The 16,477-nt window shown below is 44.6% G+C and overlaps 1 protein-coding gene across 2 annotated transcripts in view; it reads left to right on the top strand.

Moving 5' to 3' along the window:
• The first annotated feature begins 576 nt into the window (after positions 1–576).
• The window catches only part of LOC102498907 (zinc finger protein interacting with ribonucleoprotein K), a 34,115-nt gene continuing 18,214 nt past the window's right edge, over positions 577–16,477 (top strand). For both annotated transcript variants that reach the window (XM_014583530.2, XM_014583529.2), the window contains exon 1: positions 577–682. In XM_014583530.2, the coding sequence (XP_014439016.1) occupies positions 599–682 (84 nt within the window). In that variant the 5' untranslated portion in view covers positions 577–598. The remainder of the gene's footprint in view (positions 683–16,477) is intronic.

Genomic DNA, 16,477 nt, shown 5'->3' on the forward strand with positions numbered 1-16,477 from the left:
CCAGCCTCTGTGGTCACTATATATCCACCTATTCATTGTCCATCCTGCTGCTATCTGCAAAGAGCATCAAATCTGATCCAGGAAGGGCTTGTCTGACAAGTCTAATCTACTCAAATAGATCTCATTGATGATCTCTTCACAGTTATGATTAGGTGATCCAGGCTTGGTAGGAAAGAGAGTGGCTGGGTTTAGCATGCACACCATCTCTAGCCACATGGGTACTCGCATAGTAACCCCTGGTACTGAGCCATCCTTGCCCCCATCAACCACCTATAGCCCCTACTATTCATCAGTGTTACAACAGCATGGGGAAATTTCTTCCCATTCAAAGGAGGTAAATAAGGGCTGGCTCTTGGAAGCTGGTCAGAGACAGAAGGCATTCTTGAGGTCCAAGCATGTGAACCAACTTGCTTGAAGTGGAAGGTGGCTAAAGAGCATGTAGGGGTTTGACACTACAAAGTGGAGGGTTACAGTGGCATTGTTTACTGCATGCAGATCTTGCACTGGCCAGTAATCTCCAGGCTTCCTAACCAGCAGTAGTGGAGTGTTCTAGAAACACTGACATTCCACCAGAATTCCAATTTCTTTGTGACATTCAATGTGTCCTTGGATGCCAAGTCATGCATTTCAGAGTACCAAGTATTTATTTCCTCTGCCTCACTGGGGTGACACCAGGTTTCAGGTCAGTGACAATTGAGGCATGGTTCTTTGCCATCCTCTGTCCTCTGTCTCTCTCGTCCACATGGCCCATTTCAAAACCCAAAAATAAATAAATAAAGGCTGATAATCTACTGCTAATTTTAAATCTACATTTTCCCACAGCAGTAGGTTAAGAATGATTCTGAGCTTGTAAACCTTAGCCAAAGTTCTGGCAGGTGGGTCCTGGCCCCCATTCTGTGTGAACAGGCCTGGGTTAGGTGGCCAAGTCCCCAGTGCACACTGCAGTTCAATGCTCCCTTCTTGTCTTTCTCACTCCATTGTCTTTGATATTTTGACATGTTCATGTGTGTTCTGGACCAGTTTTTGTTTCCCAGTGATGGTTGATATTCAGGTGTTGTTTCAGGAAAACAAATACTAGCCATAACATTTTAAATTATTCAAAGGCAAACTAGATATCAGTGTAATTACTGATTGTAATTATATTGTAATTATATCCCAGAAGTTCTTTCTGGGATATCAGGTTAAAGCCAGGCTGTTGTGTTTGAAAATCCTAATGGTTGCTCCTGGCAGTCTGTCTCCTAGAGCCAGTGATGCATGGTTCAGTTCCTTACATGATCCAAAAGAATTTTTTTTTTTTTTAGAGGTTTTTGCTATAGGGTACGGGCGCTCGCCAGACAGAGAGGGACAGAGAGACAGAAAGCGAGAAATCACCCCCCAGGGGGGATGGTCACGCCGCAATCCCTTCTCCTCCATTCTCCTCTTGGGATCTTGGGCACACACTCACACGCGCCCGGCATGAGTTTTAAGCCACCAGGTCCGGGACGTGAACCGCGGTCGATTATGTGGAAGTCTAGCAACATAGCCATTACGCTAACTGCTGGTCCCAATCCAAAAGAATTTTTTTTTTTCAGACCCTGTGAGGTGGGCAGTACACACCATCAGTACCCACAACCCCCAGTTCCCGCCCCCAGCCAATCCAAAAGAATTTTAACAACTGGTTAAAATGAGACTGCCTTTCCATGATGTCTACCTGGCCCCAGGCCTGTTGTAGATCAGGCAGTAAGTTTTCAAAATCCTGATCATTAACAGACTTTTCAGCCTTTTTCACTTCAGACTCATCAATACAGTTGTCCATACTAAATAGATAATGATCTATTTCTCTATGTGGGGAGGCAGTGACGAGACATTCACTGCAAGGCAACCTTTGCCAACAAGTATTGAATTTGTTGCAATTACATGTCCAGGATTGGTAGAAAGTTCTGCTAGACCTGGCAGCCAGTGCCTACTATAAACATCATTGGTTGCCCTGTTACGAAAAACCAGGCAGCCTGAGGAACAAAAAGGCAGCATTCCAGAGAGATAGGAGTAACTCTTTAATACACTGGTGGGCTTGGAAGAGTTAACACTCAGAATCTCTTGCTCCACTTGGGGGTTGAGCACAGTTTTTTATCGGGAAGTTTGGGGAGGGGCGGCTCTCAGCCAGCTTAGGGTATCCTGTCAGGGAGAAGAAGTCTATCAAGAAGCAGCAGCCCATCAGGAAGATGTAGCCCTGAGTTTGTTCTCAGGAATAAAGGTTTAGATAAACATGGTGTCCAACTTCTCAAGGTCTCAGATAATTTTTTATCACTTCAGAGGAGGGGGGTGGGCAGAGACAGTGAATTCTCAGAGGCCTAAGAAACGTTGGCAATTCTGGCTTTGGGCTATTGTGAGTTAGGAGCCCATCCACATTAGCCCCCTCACCTGCATTTTGACCTTGAGCTAGTGGGGACCTAAGAGTAAAGAACCTGGTCTGTCCTATTCTGTGTCTAACTCAGCCAGGAGAGCAGAGCCCAGTTTGTGGATCTGATTTTACCATAACCCAAAATAGACAAATTTGATCATTTCTTTTTTTTTTTTGAAAGGTTTTTGCTATAGGGCGCGTGCACTCACCAGACAGACAGAGAGAGACAGAGAGACAGAAAGCGAGAAATTACCCCCCAGTGGGGATGGTCACGCCACAGTCCCTTCTCCTCCATTCTCCTCTCGGGATCTTGGGCACGTATGCACACGCACCCAGCGTGAGTTTTAAGCCACCGGGTCCGGGACGCGAACCGCGGTCGACTATGTGGGAGTCCAGCGACATAGCCATTATGCTAACTGCTGGTCCCAAATTTGATCATTTCTGTGACAAGCAACATTATAACTATTTAGCATTACAATGCACTAATATATAACAGATATTTAAGAATCTCACACAAGTTTAGAATACCCATTGACACAAATTTGTATATAGAGCTAAAAACAGCATTTCATATTTGACAATACTTCCCATATAATTTATTTTTTCGGGCTGTCCTAAATTGTTTATTAGGTATGAATTTTATAGACATTTCTTAGATTAGTGGTAACAGTGGAGCTGGAGAGTATTGCACCTTCTCCAAGCTGCATGGCGAGAGCCACCAATAGTGTGATGGAACTTGTCCTTTCCAAGACCTCGGCTCTTGCAGCCTGCGGCTGTCAGCCCACACATTTCTCTGTGCTTGTGGACTGGTTTAGTAATCCACTGGGTGTCAGGGTTTCTTCTGATAACTTTATGGAATGGATCAATGAGGATAACCTCAAAAAATTTGTATGTGGAATCTTCACCCACCCAGTAAGAATTTATGACTCTTAAGAGTCCCACAGTGGCATCCAGCTTGCTCCTCTGTAACAGACTAGAGGCTTCAAGCAAACTTGAGCTGGTTAACACCATGATGAACAGGCTTGCCATAGGTTACACCCTTGAAGACTGGGTGTTTGTGGCCTCCATGCTGCACCTGTATATGACATAACCTTGCTTCACCTTGTAGCCCAGTCTGCACACTTTATCTGGCCGGGTGGGGCAGGGTGCCCAGTGCAGCTCCAAGAGTTGGCAGTACTACCAGCAGCCAACCTTCAGGAAAAAGTGCATCACGTCAGACTGCTTCTTCCATCACAGCTCCTGGATAGACTTGTACGCGCCCATCTTGGCTTACCTGATGGCTGCCACAAGACGGAAAGAGCCTTTCTCCCCTAGTTCCCATATAATTTCAACATGTCAGAAAATCTAATCTGGCTTTCTCAGACATCCCAAAGGTCCTGTTAAAAATGTCCAAAAATTAGTTCAAGGTCAAAAAACTTAAATTGGAACTGAATTTTGATTTGAGAAGTCTGTCAAATATCAAAGGTTTACAACACTTGATTAAAACAGGACCAGGGCACTGTGACTATCTGTCACTTACTTAAGTGATAATTTTTTTAAAAATTCAAACCATAGCTATAAAAATACTTTGCTCTTTCATAGACTAAAATAAAACTTTTAACTACAGTAGCTAAATAACCTGATTAAGGGGACCGGCAGTTGACATAATGGCTATGTCACTGGACTTCCATGAAGTCAACCACGGTTTGAGTCCCGGGGCCAGTGGCTTAAACTTACACTGGGTGCGTGTGCGTGTGTGTCCAAGATCCCAAGAGAAGAATGGAGGAGAAGGATCTACAGCGTGGCCATCCCCTCAGGGGGTGATTTTTCGCTTTCTGTCTCTCTGTCTCTCTCTGTGTTTCTTTTTCTTTCTTTCTTTTTTTTTTTTTTTTTTTTTTTTAGAGGTTTTTGCTATAGGGCACGTGCACTCGCCAGACAGACAGAGACATAGAGACCGAAAGTGCTGTCTGCTGGTCCCTCTCTCTGTGTTTCTGGCAAGTGCACATGCCCTATAGCAAAAACCTCTCCAAAATAAATAAATAATAAATAACCTGATTGGGACCAGCGGTTAATGTCATGGCTATGTCACTGGACTCCCATGTAGTCGACTGCAGTTTGCGTCCCAGACCCAGTGGCTTAAAACTCACGCCAGGAGCGTGTGCGTGCATGCCCAAGATCCCAAGAGGAGAATGGAGGAGAAGGGATTGCAGCATGACCATCCCCCCTGGGGGGTGATTTCTCGCTTTCTACCTCTATGTCTCTCTCTGTCTGGCTGGCAAGCGCACTTGCCCTATAGCAAAAACCACTCCAAAAAAAACAAAAAAGAACTGTTTAACGGGACCAGCAGTTAGCATAATGGCTATGTCGCTGGACTCCCACGTAGTTGACCCGGTGGCTTAAACTCATGCCGGGCGCGTGTGCGTGCGTGCCCACGATCCCGAGAGGAGAATGGAGGAGAAGGGATTGTGGTGTGGCCATCACCCCTGGGGGGTGATTTCTCTCTTTCTATCTCTCTGTCTCTCTCTGTCTGTCTGGCGAGCGCACGCACCCTATAGTGGAAAAAAAAAAACTCTCCAAAAAGAAAAAAAGAACTGCTTAACAAGTCCACTCACATTAGACAGGTGACTGGTTCAAAGAGTTCTTTGACTAATTTAGGCAGTTACTTCTCCTTGTAGAAAATTGCCATTTGCTATCAGTTTGTCTGACTGAATCAAATATTTAAGACTTTTTTGTAATGAAAGTATATATAGAAAACAAAAAATAAAGAAAGCCAATTTCATATAGTAATCACCATACAACCAAAGATCAATGTCCTTTCACTATATAAAAGTAACTCTTGGTACTCCAAAAGGCAAAGTGATCAATGATTTTTTTTTAAGAATTATTTTATTTAACTTTATTCATTTATTCATTTCAACTTGACCAGAGAGGGACAGAGAGAGAGAGAAAGGGAAAATGAGAACGCAAGCCACCAGTTGCGGGACTAGAACCACAGCTGGCCACATAGGAATTCAGGACTCTTAACCACCATACCACCTGCCAGCCCCAAGTAATCAATGAGTTTAATGCAAAAGAGTACAGAGCTCCAGACCAGAGAGAAAATACATAAAGAACAAGTACTAAGGTGCTAATTGCCGTTGGTGAGAGATTCAAGAAAAAGGTTTCAGTCAACTGAAACATAGCCATGAAAAATAGGATTTGAGAGAGAAACAGAGGCTTCAAAAATGGATGGCTGGCATATCAGTTTCTAATTAGGCTGATTTATCTATAAGGGCTCTTTAAGAGAATTCTTTTCATATTTATCTTCATTAGTTTTTAGCTAGGCAAACAGCAAACATATCTGTTTTTGACCCAGTGAACACATTTCTTTCTGAATACAGTTTTTAAAAATCACTTATTAAATTTTATTTATTCATTAATTTATTTTTAATTTGACAGAGGGAGACACAGAGATGGAGAGAGAGAGGGTAAGTGAGAAAGCAAGCCACCAGGTCCAGGACTTGAACCGTGGTCAGCCATGTGGGAGTGTCCAGCACCTTAATCACCATGCCATCTGCTAGTCCCTCTGAATACAGTTTTTTGTTTGTTTGTTTGTTTGTTTTTGGAGAGGTTTTCACTATAGGGCACGTGCGCTCGCCAGACAGAGACATAGAGACAGAAAGTGAGAAATCACCCCCCAGGGGGGATGGTTACGCCGCAATCCCTTCTCCTCCATTCTCCTCTCAGGATCTTGGGCACGCACGTACACGCACCCGGTGTGAGTTTAAACCCCCACGTCCAGGACGTGAACCACAGTTGACTACGTGGGAGTCCAGCTACATAGCCATTACGCTAACTGCTGGTTCCCCCTCTGAATACAGTTTTAATCGCCTCTTCTCTCCTACAGATAAGGCTAAATGTCCACACACAAATGTGTGCACACACACACACTTTTATCATGTTTTGGATGTAGAATAGAATTTAAACCAAATTATAACTGAACTAATGAAACAGAATTCAGATTACTTCCAAAGGTAGGCAAAAACAAAACAACAACAACAACAAAACAGAAAAACCTTGTCAGTCACACATGTGCAAAAATCCATTTTTAGACCAGCTATACTTAAAGGTCCCAAACTCAATAGGCCATTTCCACATAAGGCCCAAGACCCTGTACATCTCCAAATGAAGAGCAGGTAGCAGGTTGTTTATAAGAGAAAAGAGGAAGAGGGTTGCTAATAGAGGGTACCCTGAACAATTTTAAAAAGCCTCTTCATGAAGAGCAAAGACTTCCCAAACAGGGCATAGCTGACTGGATGTGTGTGGAATGTGTATGGCTATTGCTAGTGGACACTTCAATTCTGTTCCCTCAAAGGAAGCTGCACATTGTCCAGGGCCCCAGTGGGTTGTGTCATTTTTGGTCATATAATTAAATAGCTGGCATATGAGGGCAAAAGGTAAAAAAAGTTTTCCTTCAATTAATCCTAAATTGAATATTCTGTAAGCACAAAGTTCTTTTTTTTTTTGAGAGAGAGATTTTTGCTATAGGGTATGTGTACTTGCTTGAGACACACACACACACACACACACACACACAGCAAGAGATCACCCCCTAGGGGGGATGGCCATGTGACAATCCCTTCTCCATTCTCCTCTTAGAATTTTGGGCACACGTACACATGCACCCAGTGTGAGTTTAAGCTGCTGGGTCCAGTACTGCAGTTGACTACATGAGAGTCCAGCGACATAACCATCATGCCATCTGCTGGTCCCAGCACACAGTTAAGTTCTTAAACATGCTACTGAGATAAAAATGAGTGACACAAGAAATTTAGGTAGTTACATGAGCATATATGAATTCTCCTTAAATAGTTTTCAAATAACTTTCTATTTCCTGGTCACTCTAATGATCTTCATGTTGTGAATTGTATTAGATGAATTATTGGATGTTTGTTTTGCTTTTTATTAAAGTGTAACTATTAATTTCCTGGCAGGGTGGTTGAGTAGAGAGAGTGAGTTACAGACACCCTCAACAGAGACTTCACCCTGCCATCTGCCCCCACCAGTCCTGCAGCCAATGGGGACCACAGGCATGCACAGGTGTATACTCCAGCATTCAGGTAGACTGGGGAAACAAACTCAAAGACTTTATGTATCACCTTCAGCGTCACACAGCAGGATCCCTACTGCTTTAACCACCGTGGCTGGGCCAGAATTATTATTTATTTGGGGGGGGGTGTTGTAGACAAGATGTACTGGGCCAGCTGGTAGTGTGGTAGTTAAATTGACTGGATCCCATATAGCCAATTGAGCAATTTGAGTCCTAGATCTGGCGGCTTGAGAATCACATCAAGTGTGTGTGCAAGCATGGCTAAAATATCAGGGCTCCTTATTATAAAGTAAATGTTTACCAAATATTGAGTATTTTAAATAATTTTACTTTTTGCTAACAATACTGTAACTATTTTTTGAGAGAGATTTTTTTTTCTGATAGGGCACGTGCACTCACCAAAGAGAGAGAGAGAGACAGACAGAAAGTGAGAAATCATTCCCTGGGGAGATGGTCATGCTGCAATCCCTTCTCCTCTACTGTCCTTTCAGGTTTTTGGGCACAGATGCACATGCACCTGGCATGAGTTTTAATCCAAAGGGTCTGGGACTCGAACTGCAGTCGACTATGTGGGAGCCCAGCAACGTAACCATTACACCTGCTGTTCCCAATACTGAAACTATTTTATAGTTTCAGTTAAAAGTGTTAAATATGAATTAGGCCTTTTTAAATTAATATTATTTATTATTGGGGCTGGCAGGTGGTGTGGTGGTTAAGGGCACTGGACTCCCACATGGCCAATGGCAGTTTGAGTCTAGGACCTGGCGGCTTGGTTTCTCACTTTCCCTCTCTCTCTCACACTCTTCCCTCTCCGGTCAGATTAAAATAAATAAATAAATAAATAAACAAACAAAATAATTCTTTAAAGATATTATTTTGTTTTTTGGAGAGGTTTTCGCTATAGGGCGCATGCACTCGCCAGACAGACAGAGAGAGACATAGAGACAGAAAACGAGAAATCACCCCCAAGAGGCGATGGTCATGCTGCAATCCCTTCTCCTCCATTCTCCTCTTGGGATCCTGTGCACGCACATGCGCCTGGCGTGAGTTTTAAGCCACTGGGTCCGGGACGTGAACCGCGGTCGACTATGTGGGAGTCCAGCAACATAACCATTACACTAACTGCTGGTTCCCTATTTATTTTTTTAGAGAAAGTATTTTCTTGGTATAGGGCACATGTGCTTGCTGAAAAGACAAAGAGACAGAGAGACAGAAAGAGAGAAATCACCCTTCTTGGGTGATGGCCACACTGCCGCAATTCCTTCTCCTCCATCCTCATCTCGAGATTTTGGGGACACAAGTACATGCATCTGGCATGAGGTTTAAGCCACCAGATCTGGGACTCAAACCATGGTTGACCATGTGGGAGTCCAGTGCCCTTAACCACCACTCCACCTGCCTGCCCCATGAACAATTTTTTTTTTTTTTGCATGTGCTCACCAGAGAGACAGAAAAAGACAGAGACAGAAAGTGAAACGCCATCCCCACCCCCCAGGTGGGGGGGATGGCCACACCACAATCCTTTCTTCTCCATTCTCCTCTCAGGATTTTGGGCGCATACACACATGCCCAGCAAGAGTTTAAGTCACTGGTCCAGGACTCAGTCTGGGGTTGACTATGTGGGAGTCCAGCAACGTAACAATAACTCCATCTGCTGGTCCAAGCTCTTTTTTTTTTTTTTTTAATTGCCAGAGGGTATGGGCTTTCATCAGAGAGACAGAGAGGGAGAGAAAGCACCTCCCTGTGGTGTGGTCACACCAAAATCCCTTCTCTATTTCTTCATCCTGCTGGGATTTGGGGCATGCATACACATGGGTCTGACATGTTCCTGGAATTCAAAGCATGGTCGGCCACACAAAATCTGGCTCCTTTAACTACTGGGCCATGGGGTCAGCTGAAATTCCAGGTTTATATTTTTTCAAGTTCTTCATATTTCTGTACAAGTATCTATAATTACATGTTTCAAAATGCCAAGTGTTTATTTATTTAGCATCAAAATAATGAGTCTTACTCAGTTTTGAAATTATCACATTTATTATTATTCACTACTTTAAAATACACATATTTTATAAATAGTTACTGTTTGTTTTAGTATATATGCTTTCTAAAGAAACAGTCTGTGAGAGACTTTAACATTTGTGTTACTTTTTTTTTTTAAGGCAGATTTTTGCTATAGGGTGTGTGCACTCACCAGAGAGACAAAGAGAGACAGAGAGATAGAAAGTGAGAAATCACCCCCCAGGGGGGATGTCCATGGCACAGTCCCTTTTCCTCCATTCTCCTCTTGAGATTTTGGGCATGCACATACACACACACCCAGTATGCAATTCAAACCTCTGTGTCTGGGACTCAAACCATGTTGTCCATGTTGGAATCCAGCAACATAACCATTATGCCATTTGTTGGTACTAACATTTGTGTTGCTTTAATTTTTTCTCTTTCAAACATTGCCAGAGGCACATCGAGAGAAAGACAGATGAGTGAAAAGGAGAAAGGACACTCAACAGGTGTAATCTCTTGTCCTCCATCTCTGCATCCTGTCAATGATATGGATGCTGTTTGCTATCTAACTCTACTTCTAAAAGCTACCTGCAAACAGAAAGTACTGATATCTGTTCCATTCTTATAAACTGCCTGCTTCAACAGATTGCCAGTTTCTTTAGAAACTGGGAAAGGTAACACAGCTGTATTGCAACTTTTCTAGTTTTGTTTTTTTTTTCTCTGCAACATCTGTGAAACCTGACTTACTCCTGTAACTTCCGCAAGTCAGGCCCCCAACTTTGGAATACAAGCTCCTCTGGGACTCCCAGCATAATAAACCTGAGTTCTCCTACTATCTAAGTGGTGGTTAGTTCCTTGGTGATCTGTGTTCTGCAAAATCAGGATTTTTGGCACACACATATATGTTTTTCAAGCTGTTGACCTAGGATGCAAACTATAGTAAGCCAAGTAGGATCCAGCTCTCTTAACCATCAAGCCATAAGGCCATCCCTACCTTAATTTTCACAGATTTAAAATCAGTATTGACTTTATTACTTTGCATACCACGTTTCTGGAATACAAGCAATAATCTATATAAAACATTAACCTGGTAGATAGTTGTCTTTTCACTTTTGTTTTAGTCCATTGTGGTTACTGATAGACATACCTGAGACTGGACAAATTTAAGAGACTATAGGTCTATTTTTAATCACAATTTTGGTGGTTGGAAAGTCCAAAGATGTTAGTCTATGGTATGGCTGACAGAAACACAGGTGGTAGGCACTCGCAGAAAGTCAGTTGCAGGCAGCTATCTCTTTTACAGCGACCAGCTCTCTGTTAGAAGGTGTGTGAATCTCAGAAAAAGAGACTGTTGAGATCAATCTATTTCAGATAAGATCTTAATTAGGGAATTATAGCTCCAGCAGATCTGGAGTACAGATCCCTAATCGACACCTCAAGACTAAAGACATTGGGACCCAGCAGAGGGCATTAATGATTACATTGCTGGACTCCCACGTAGTCAACTGTGGTTCAAGTCCTGGACCCAACAGATTAAAATTCATGCCAGCCGTGTGTAGGTATGTGCTCAAGATCCCAAGAAGAAAATGGAGAAGGGATTGTGGCATGGCCATCCCCTAATTATCCTAAAATGTACCTGTGATTGCATACCAAAATCCCTTCTCTATTTCTTCATCCTGCTGGGATTTGGGGCATGCATACACATGGGTCTGACATGTTCCTGGAATTCAAAGCATGGTCGGCCACACAAAATCTGGCTCCTTTAACTACTGGGCCATGGGGTCAGCTGAAATTCCAGGTTTATATTTTTTCAAGTTCTTCATATTTCTGTACAAGTATCTATAATTACATGTTTCAAAATGCCAAGTGTTTATTTATTTAGCATCAAAATAATGAGTCTTACTCAGTTTTGAAATTATCACATTTATTATTATTCACTACTTTAAAATACACATATTTTATAAATAGTTACTGTTTGTTTTAGTATATATGCTTTCTAAAGAAACAGTCTGTGAGAGACTTTAACATTTGTGTTACTTTTTTTTTTTAAGGCAGATTTTTGCTATAGGGTGTGTGCACTCACCAGAGAGACAAAGAGAGACAGAGAGATAGAAAGTGAGAAATCACCCCCCAGGGGGGATGTCCATGGCACAGTCCCTTTTCCTCCATTCTCCTCTTGAGATTTTGGGCATGCACATACACACACACCCAGTATGAGTTTCAAACCTCTGTGTCTGGGACTCAAACCATGTTGTCCATGTTGGAATCCAGCAACATAACCATTATGCCATTTGTTGGTACTAACATTTGTGTTGCTTTAATTTTTTCTCTTTCAAACATTGCCAGAGGCACATCGAGAGAAAGACAGATGAGTGAAAAGGAGAAAGGACACTCAACAGGTGTAATCTCTTGTCCTCCATCTCTGCATCCTGTCAATGATATGGATGCTGTTTGCTATCTAACTCTACTTCTAAAAGCTACCTGCAAACAGAAAGTACTGATATCTGTTCCATTCTTATAAACTGCCTGCTTCAACAGATTGCCAGTTTCTTTAGAAACTGGGAAAGGTAACACAGCTGTATTGCAACTTTTCTAGTTTTGTTTTTTTTTTCTCTGCAACATCTGTGAAACCTGACTTACTCCTGTAACTTCCGCAAGTCAGGCCCCCAACTTTGGAATACAAGCTCCTCTGGGACTCCCAGCATAATAAACCTGAGTTCTCCTACTATCTAAGTGGTGGTTAGTTCCTTGGTGATCTGTGTTCTGCAAAATCAGGATTTTTGGCACACACATATATGTTTTTCAAGCTGTTGACCTAGGATGCAAACTATAGTAAGCCAAGTAGGATCCAGCTCTCTTAACCATCAAGCCATAAGGCCATCCCTACCTTAATTTTCACAGATTTAAAATCAGTATTGACTTTATTACTTTGCATACCACGTTTCTGGAATACAAGCAATAATCTATATAAAACATTAACCTGGTAGATAGTTGTCTTTTCACTTTTGTTTTAGTCCATTGTGGTTACTGATAGACATACCTGAGACTGGACAAATTTAAGAGACTATAGGTCTATTTTTAATCACAATTTTGGTGGTTGGAAAGTCCAAAGATGTTAGTCTATGGTATGGCTGACAGAAACACAGGTGGTAGGCACTCGCAGAAAGTCAGTTGCAGGCAGCTATCTCTTTTACAGCGACCAGCTCTCTGTTAGAAGGTGTGTGAATCTCAGAAAAAGAGACTGTTGAGATCAATCTATTTCAGATAAGATCTTAATTAGGGAATTATAGCTCCAGCAGATCTGGAGTACAGATCCCTAATCGACACCTCAAGACTAAAGACATTGGGACCCAGCAGAGGGCATTAATGATTACATTGCTGGACTCCCACGTAGTCAACTGTGGTTCAAGTCCTGGACCCAACAGATTAAAATTCATGCCAGCCGTGTGTAGGTATGTGCTCAAGATCCCAAGAAGAAAATGGAGAAGGGATTGTGGCATGGCCATCCCCTAATTATCCTAAAATGTACCTGTGATTGCATGCCAATATGGAGAGGTTAATGCAATTGAAACAGTGTATTACTTACACTTCTCAAGAGAATAATACTACCTCACACAGACTCCCATGGGGAAGCACCAGAGTGGTTAGAAGACAATAACAGGAGAAAGCCAGAGTCTTGTTTGGGTTTCTGATTGAAAGATAAGACAGGGTAAACATTTTAGGATTGGCTAGTTTGAAACATTGTGAAGGGCTTTGAGACATCTGGGCTGTCCCTTTTTTTCTTGCACCTGGCCCTATGTAGTTAAGTTAGTGAAAATATTGTTTTGTATGGGGGGGGGCTATATCAGCTGGTCTGCACATGAAAGGTGTATTCTGGGTAAATAAGAGTTACAGAAAGCAGAGAAACAACTTTGCCCATTAATTTGGCTCTGTGATGAATACACTAGAAGTTGGGACTGGGGGACCAGCAGTTAGCACAATGGCTATGTCATGGGACTCCCATGTAGTCGACCGCGGTTTAAGTCCCAAACCGGGTGGCTTAAAACTCACGCCAGGTGCATGTGTGTGCTTGCCCAAGATCCCGAGAGGAGAATGGAGGAGAAGGGATTATGGCATGGCCATCCCCCCTGGGGGGGTGATTTCTTGCTTTCTCTCTCTGTCTCTCTGTCTGGCAAGTGCACGTGCCCTATAGCAAAAACCTCTTCAGTAAAAAAAAAAAAAAAAGGGCTGGCAGGTGGCATGGTAGTTAAGGGTGCTGAATTCCCACATGGCTGACTGGCTAACTGCAGTTTGAATACTGGACCTGGCAGCTTGCTTTCTCACCTTCACTCTCTCTTTCTCACTCTCATTCTGTCCCTCTTTAGGTAAATTTAAGTAAATAAATACAATATAATAATTCTTTTTCTGTCCCTCTCTGGTCAAATTTAAAGAAAGAAAGAAAGAAGTTGTAAAAAAACAAACAAACTTTATTTATTTTAATTTGACCAGAGAGAGAGGGAAAGTGAGAAAGCAAGCCGCCAGGTCCAGGACTCAAACTGTGGTCAGCCATGTGGGAGTTCAACACCCTTAACTTCCATATCACCTGCAGGTCCCTGAATACAGTAATTCTTAAAAAAAAAAAAAAATACAATAGAAGCTAAACAGACTAAGACTAATGTTAGAGGGCAGCCAATCTGAGCAAACACATGCAGAAACTTGGTTCTATGGACCATCTTTTGCAAGGCTAAATGAACACCAGTAACAAATGAATACGTGAGCTGTCTGTGTTCTAAGCAGTGAAGCAATATTGGTTAAAGGAAGCCATGTGTGATAATCAGAAAAGACCCAAGAAGATAAAAAAATTTACATAGAACTACATGGCACCAGATGTCTTCTCTTTAACCGATTAATATCTGACCACAACTGGCTTTGCATTCCACTTCCTCTTCCCCCCATTTTTACCCTTTAAAAGAATAAACCTGGGAATGGTTCAGGGTCATGGCTGCCTTCATCAGAGTTGATACCACCAATCCCTCCTTTTCACTACTTGTATGTCTTTGTGTGTTTATTTTTGTTTATTCTTTATCCACAGCTGCCACCACTCAGCTCATGCATTGTCCTGCGAATCAGGGCACTAATGCACAAAGAAAACACAGAACAATCTGTTTACATCCTCAAGGCTTCACACTTTCTTAAACTCTTCAAAGGGATTTACAGGTTTCTCTTTGGATACTTGTTGACTTGTTAGTCTCTAAAAAGTTTGCCTTAGGTGGGGTTTATTACCACTTTGTGGCCACTGCCAACCTCTCCTATCTGTTGCAAGGCATTGTGACCTGGGTGGGCCACACACAGCAGATTTTCTGAGCTAGGCTCTCCCAACTCTGTATTATCCAGGAAATTCTGCTAGTTCTTTGCTTGTGTGGACAGACATATTTGAAGTTTTGCGAGCTATATGTGATCAGACATGGCATTTCTGAGGGGTCAGTAAGGAAGGGGATGGAGTCAGGTGCTGCGAAGAGTGGAGGTAGGTGATAGGACACCGTCCAAGACCAGATGGCAAGGAAATACGGGAACTGAGACACACCTAAGTGTGCCAGCCTCCACAAAGGCCTTTAGTGAGGTCCCTAGGGGCTGAGACTCGCGGCCCAAACAGGAAGAGGAGCATGGCCTCCTCGCTTGGACACTGATCCTGCCCTTGGCTCTAGAGACCCGAGTACCCCACACCTCCGGTTCCACCCCTTAGGCCTGGGTCCTCTCTCTGGGGCCAGAGGCTTCCTCCGACCTCCAGAAGTCACCGCAAGGGGGCACCCGACAACACGCCTGCGGGGCTCAGGCAGGGGCGCGACAGAAACGCCTCCAGGCGGAGCTGCCCCGCGGAGAGCAGGAGGCCGCGAGGGCCGCACGGAGACTGTCCCTGCAGGCGCGGAAGACGCGTAGGGGGCCAGTCTCCTAAGAATGGCCCTCGACCCCCGCCGCCGGGGAGAGGGCCGAGTCCTGCGTGCCCGAAGCAACGCGTTTTTCTCCCGAATCTTCTCAGGGCCTGAGCGCTCCGCGTTCCGGACTCTTCGGCAGAGAACCGGGTCCGGAAGGAAACGGGCAGAAGCGCGGGGCGGACTAGAACGCTCAGGCAGGGGCCACAAGGGGCAGGACGGCGGTGTCAGTTCACCCTAAGGCCGACGGCTGACGCCGCGTCCAAGCGACCCCGCACTGGTAGGCCCATCCGGATCGGAGCCTCAGGAGCCACTGGGACAGGATCTTCACCCCTTGGACGGCTGATCCTGGAGGACATTTCTGAGCCGTCGAAGACGGGGCCGATAGAACCACGCAGAGACCTGCATGCAGTCCCTTTAAGGAGCGACAAGTCGGTCCCCTCGAGGCGGCGACGCCTTTTGCAGAGCCCACCCGAAGCCCCAGGGCCTTTGTTCCGGGTGACGCTTAGGGACAGCGCAGGAACGGCCAGCAGTGGAAACTACACTACCCATAATGCCCTGCCCTGGCAAAAACAGCGAGCCAATGAGCGCGCAGAGCAGGGGTGTCTCTGTCCTTAAACCATGTCGGCGGGGCGGGACTTCCGGCGTCGCTCTGGTGGCGGTCATTTTGGCTGTTCTTGGCTCGCCGCAGTCGCCGGAGTCAAGAACGCGGAGCTGGGTTAAGCGTGACGAGAGTGGGAAGCGCGAGAAGAAGGGTTGCCTCGCTGCACACCGGCCTGGCTTCAGGGTCCGTGACGGGGGTGACGGCTTTTCTCGGATCCCGCCCCTGTCGCCCTCCGCGCCCGTCCCGCCCCGCCTACAGCTCCGGATGGCGGGGGGGATGGCGGCGGCCGAGCCGAAGGAGCTGGCGCAGGTCTGTGCTCATCCCCCCGCCTCGCCGCGGGCAGCTCACCCACGTCCTAAAGCCCAGGGGTTGGCGCGTGCTCAGGTCCCTGCAGCCTTGGCCCCTGTGCGAGGGTGCGAGGTGTTCGTGGGTGGGGTCCGCGTTTCCGACGTGTAGAGCGGTGGGCGTAAGAGTGACGGGCTGCCCGGTGCGTGTAAAGTCTTGGAGGAGCTGCT

This window comes from Tupaia chinensis, unplaced genomic scaffold (genome assembly GCF_000334495.1).
Source record: "Tupaia chinensis unplaced genomic scaffold, TupChi_1.0 Scaffold144336_1, whole genome shotgun sequence".
Classification (NCBI taxonomy): domain Eukaryota; kingdom Metazoa; phylum Chordata; class Mammalia; order Scandentia; family Tupaiidae; genus Tupaia; species Tupaia belangeri.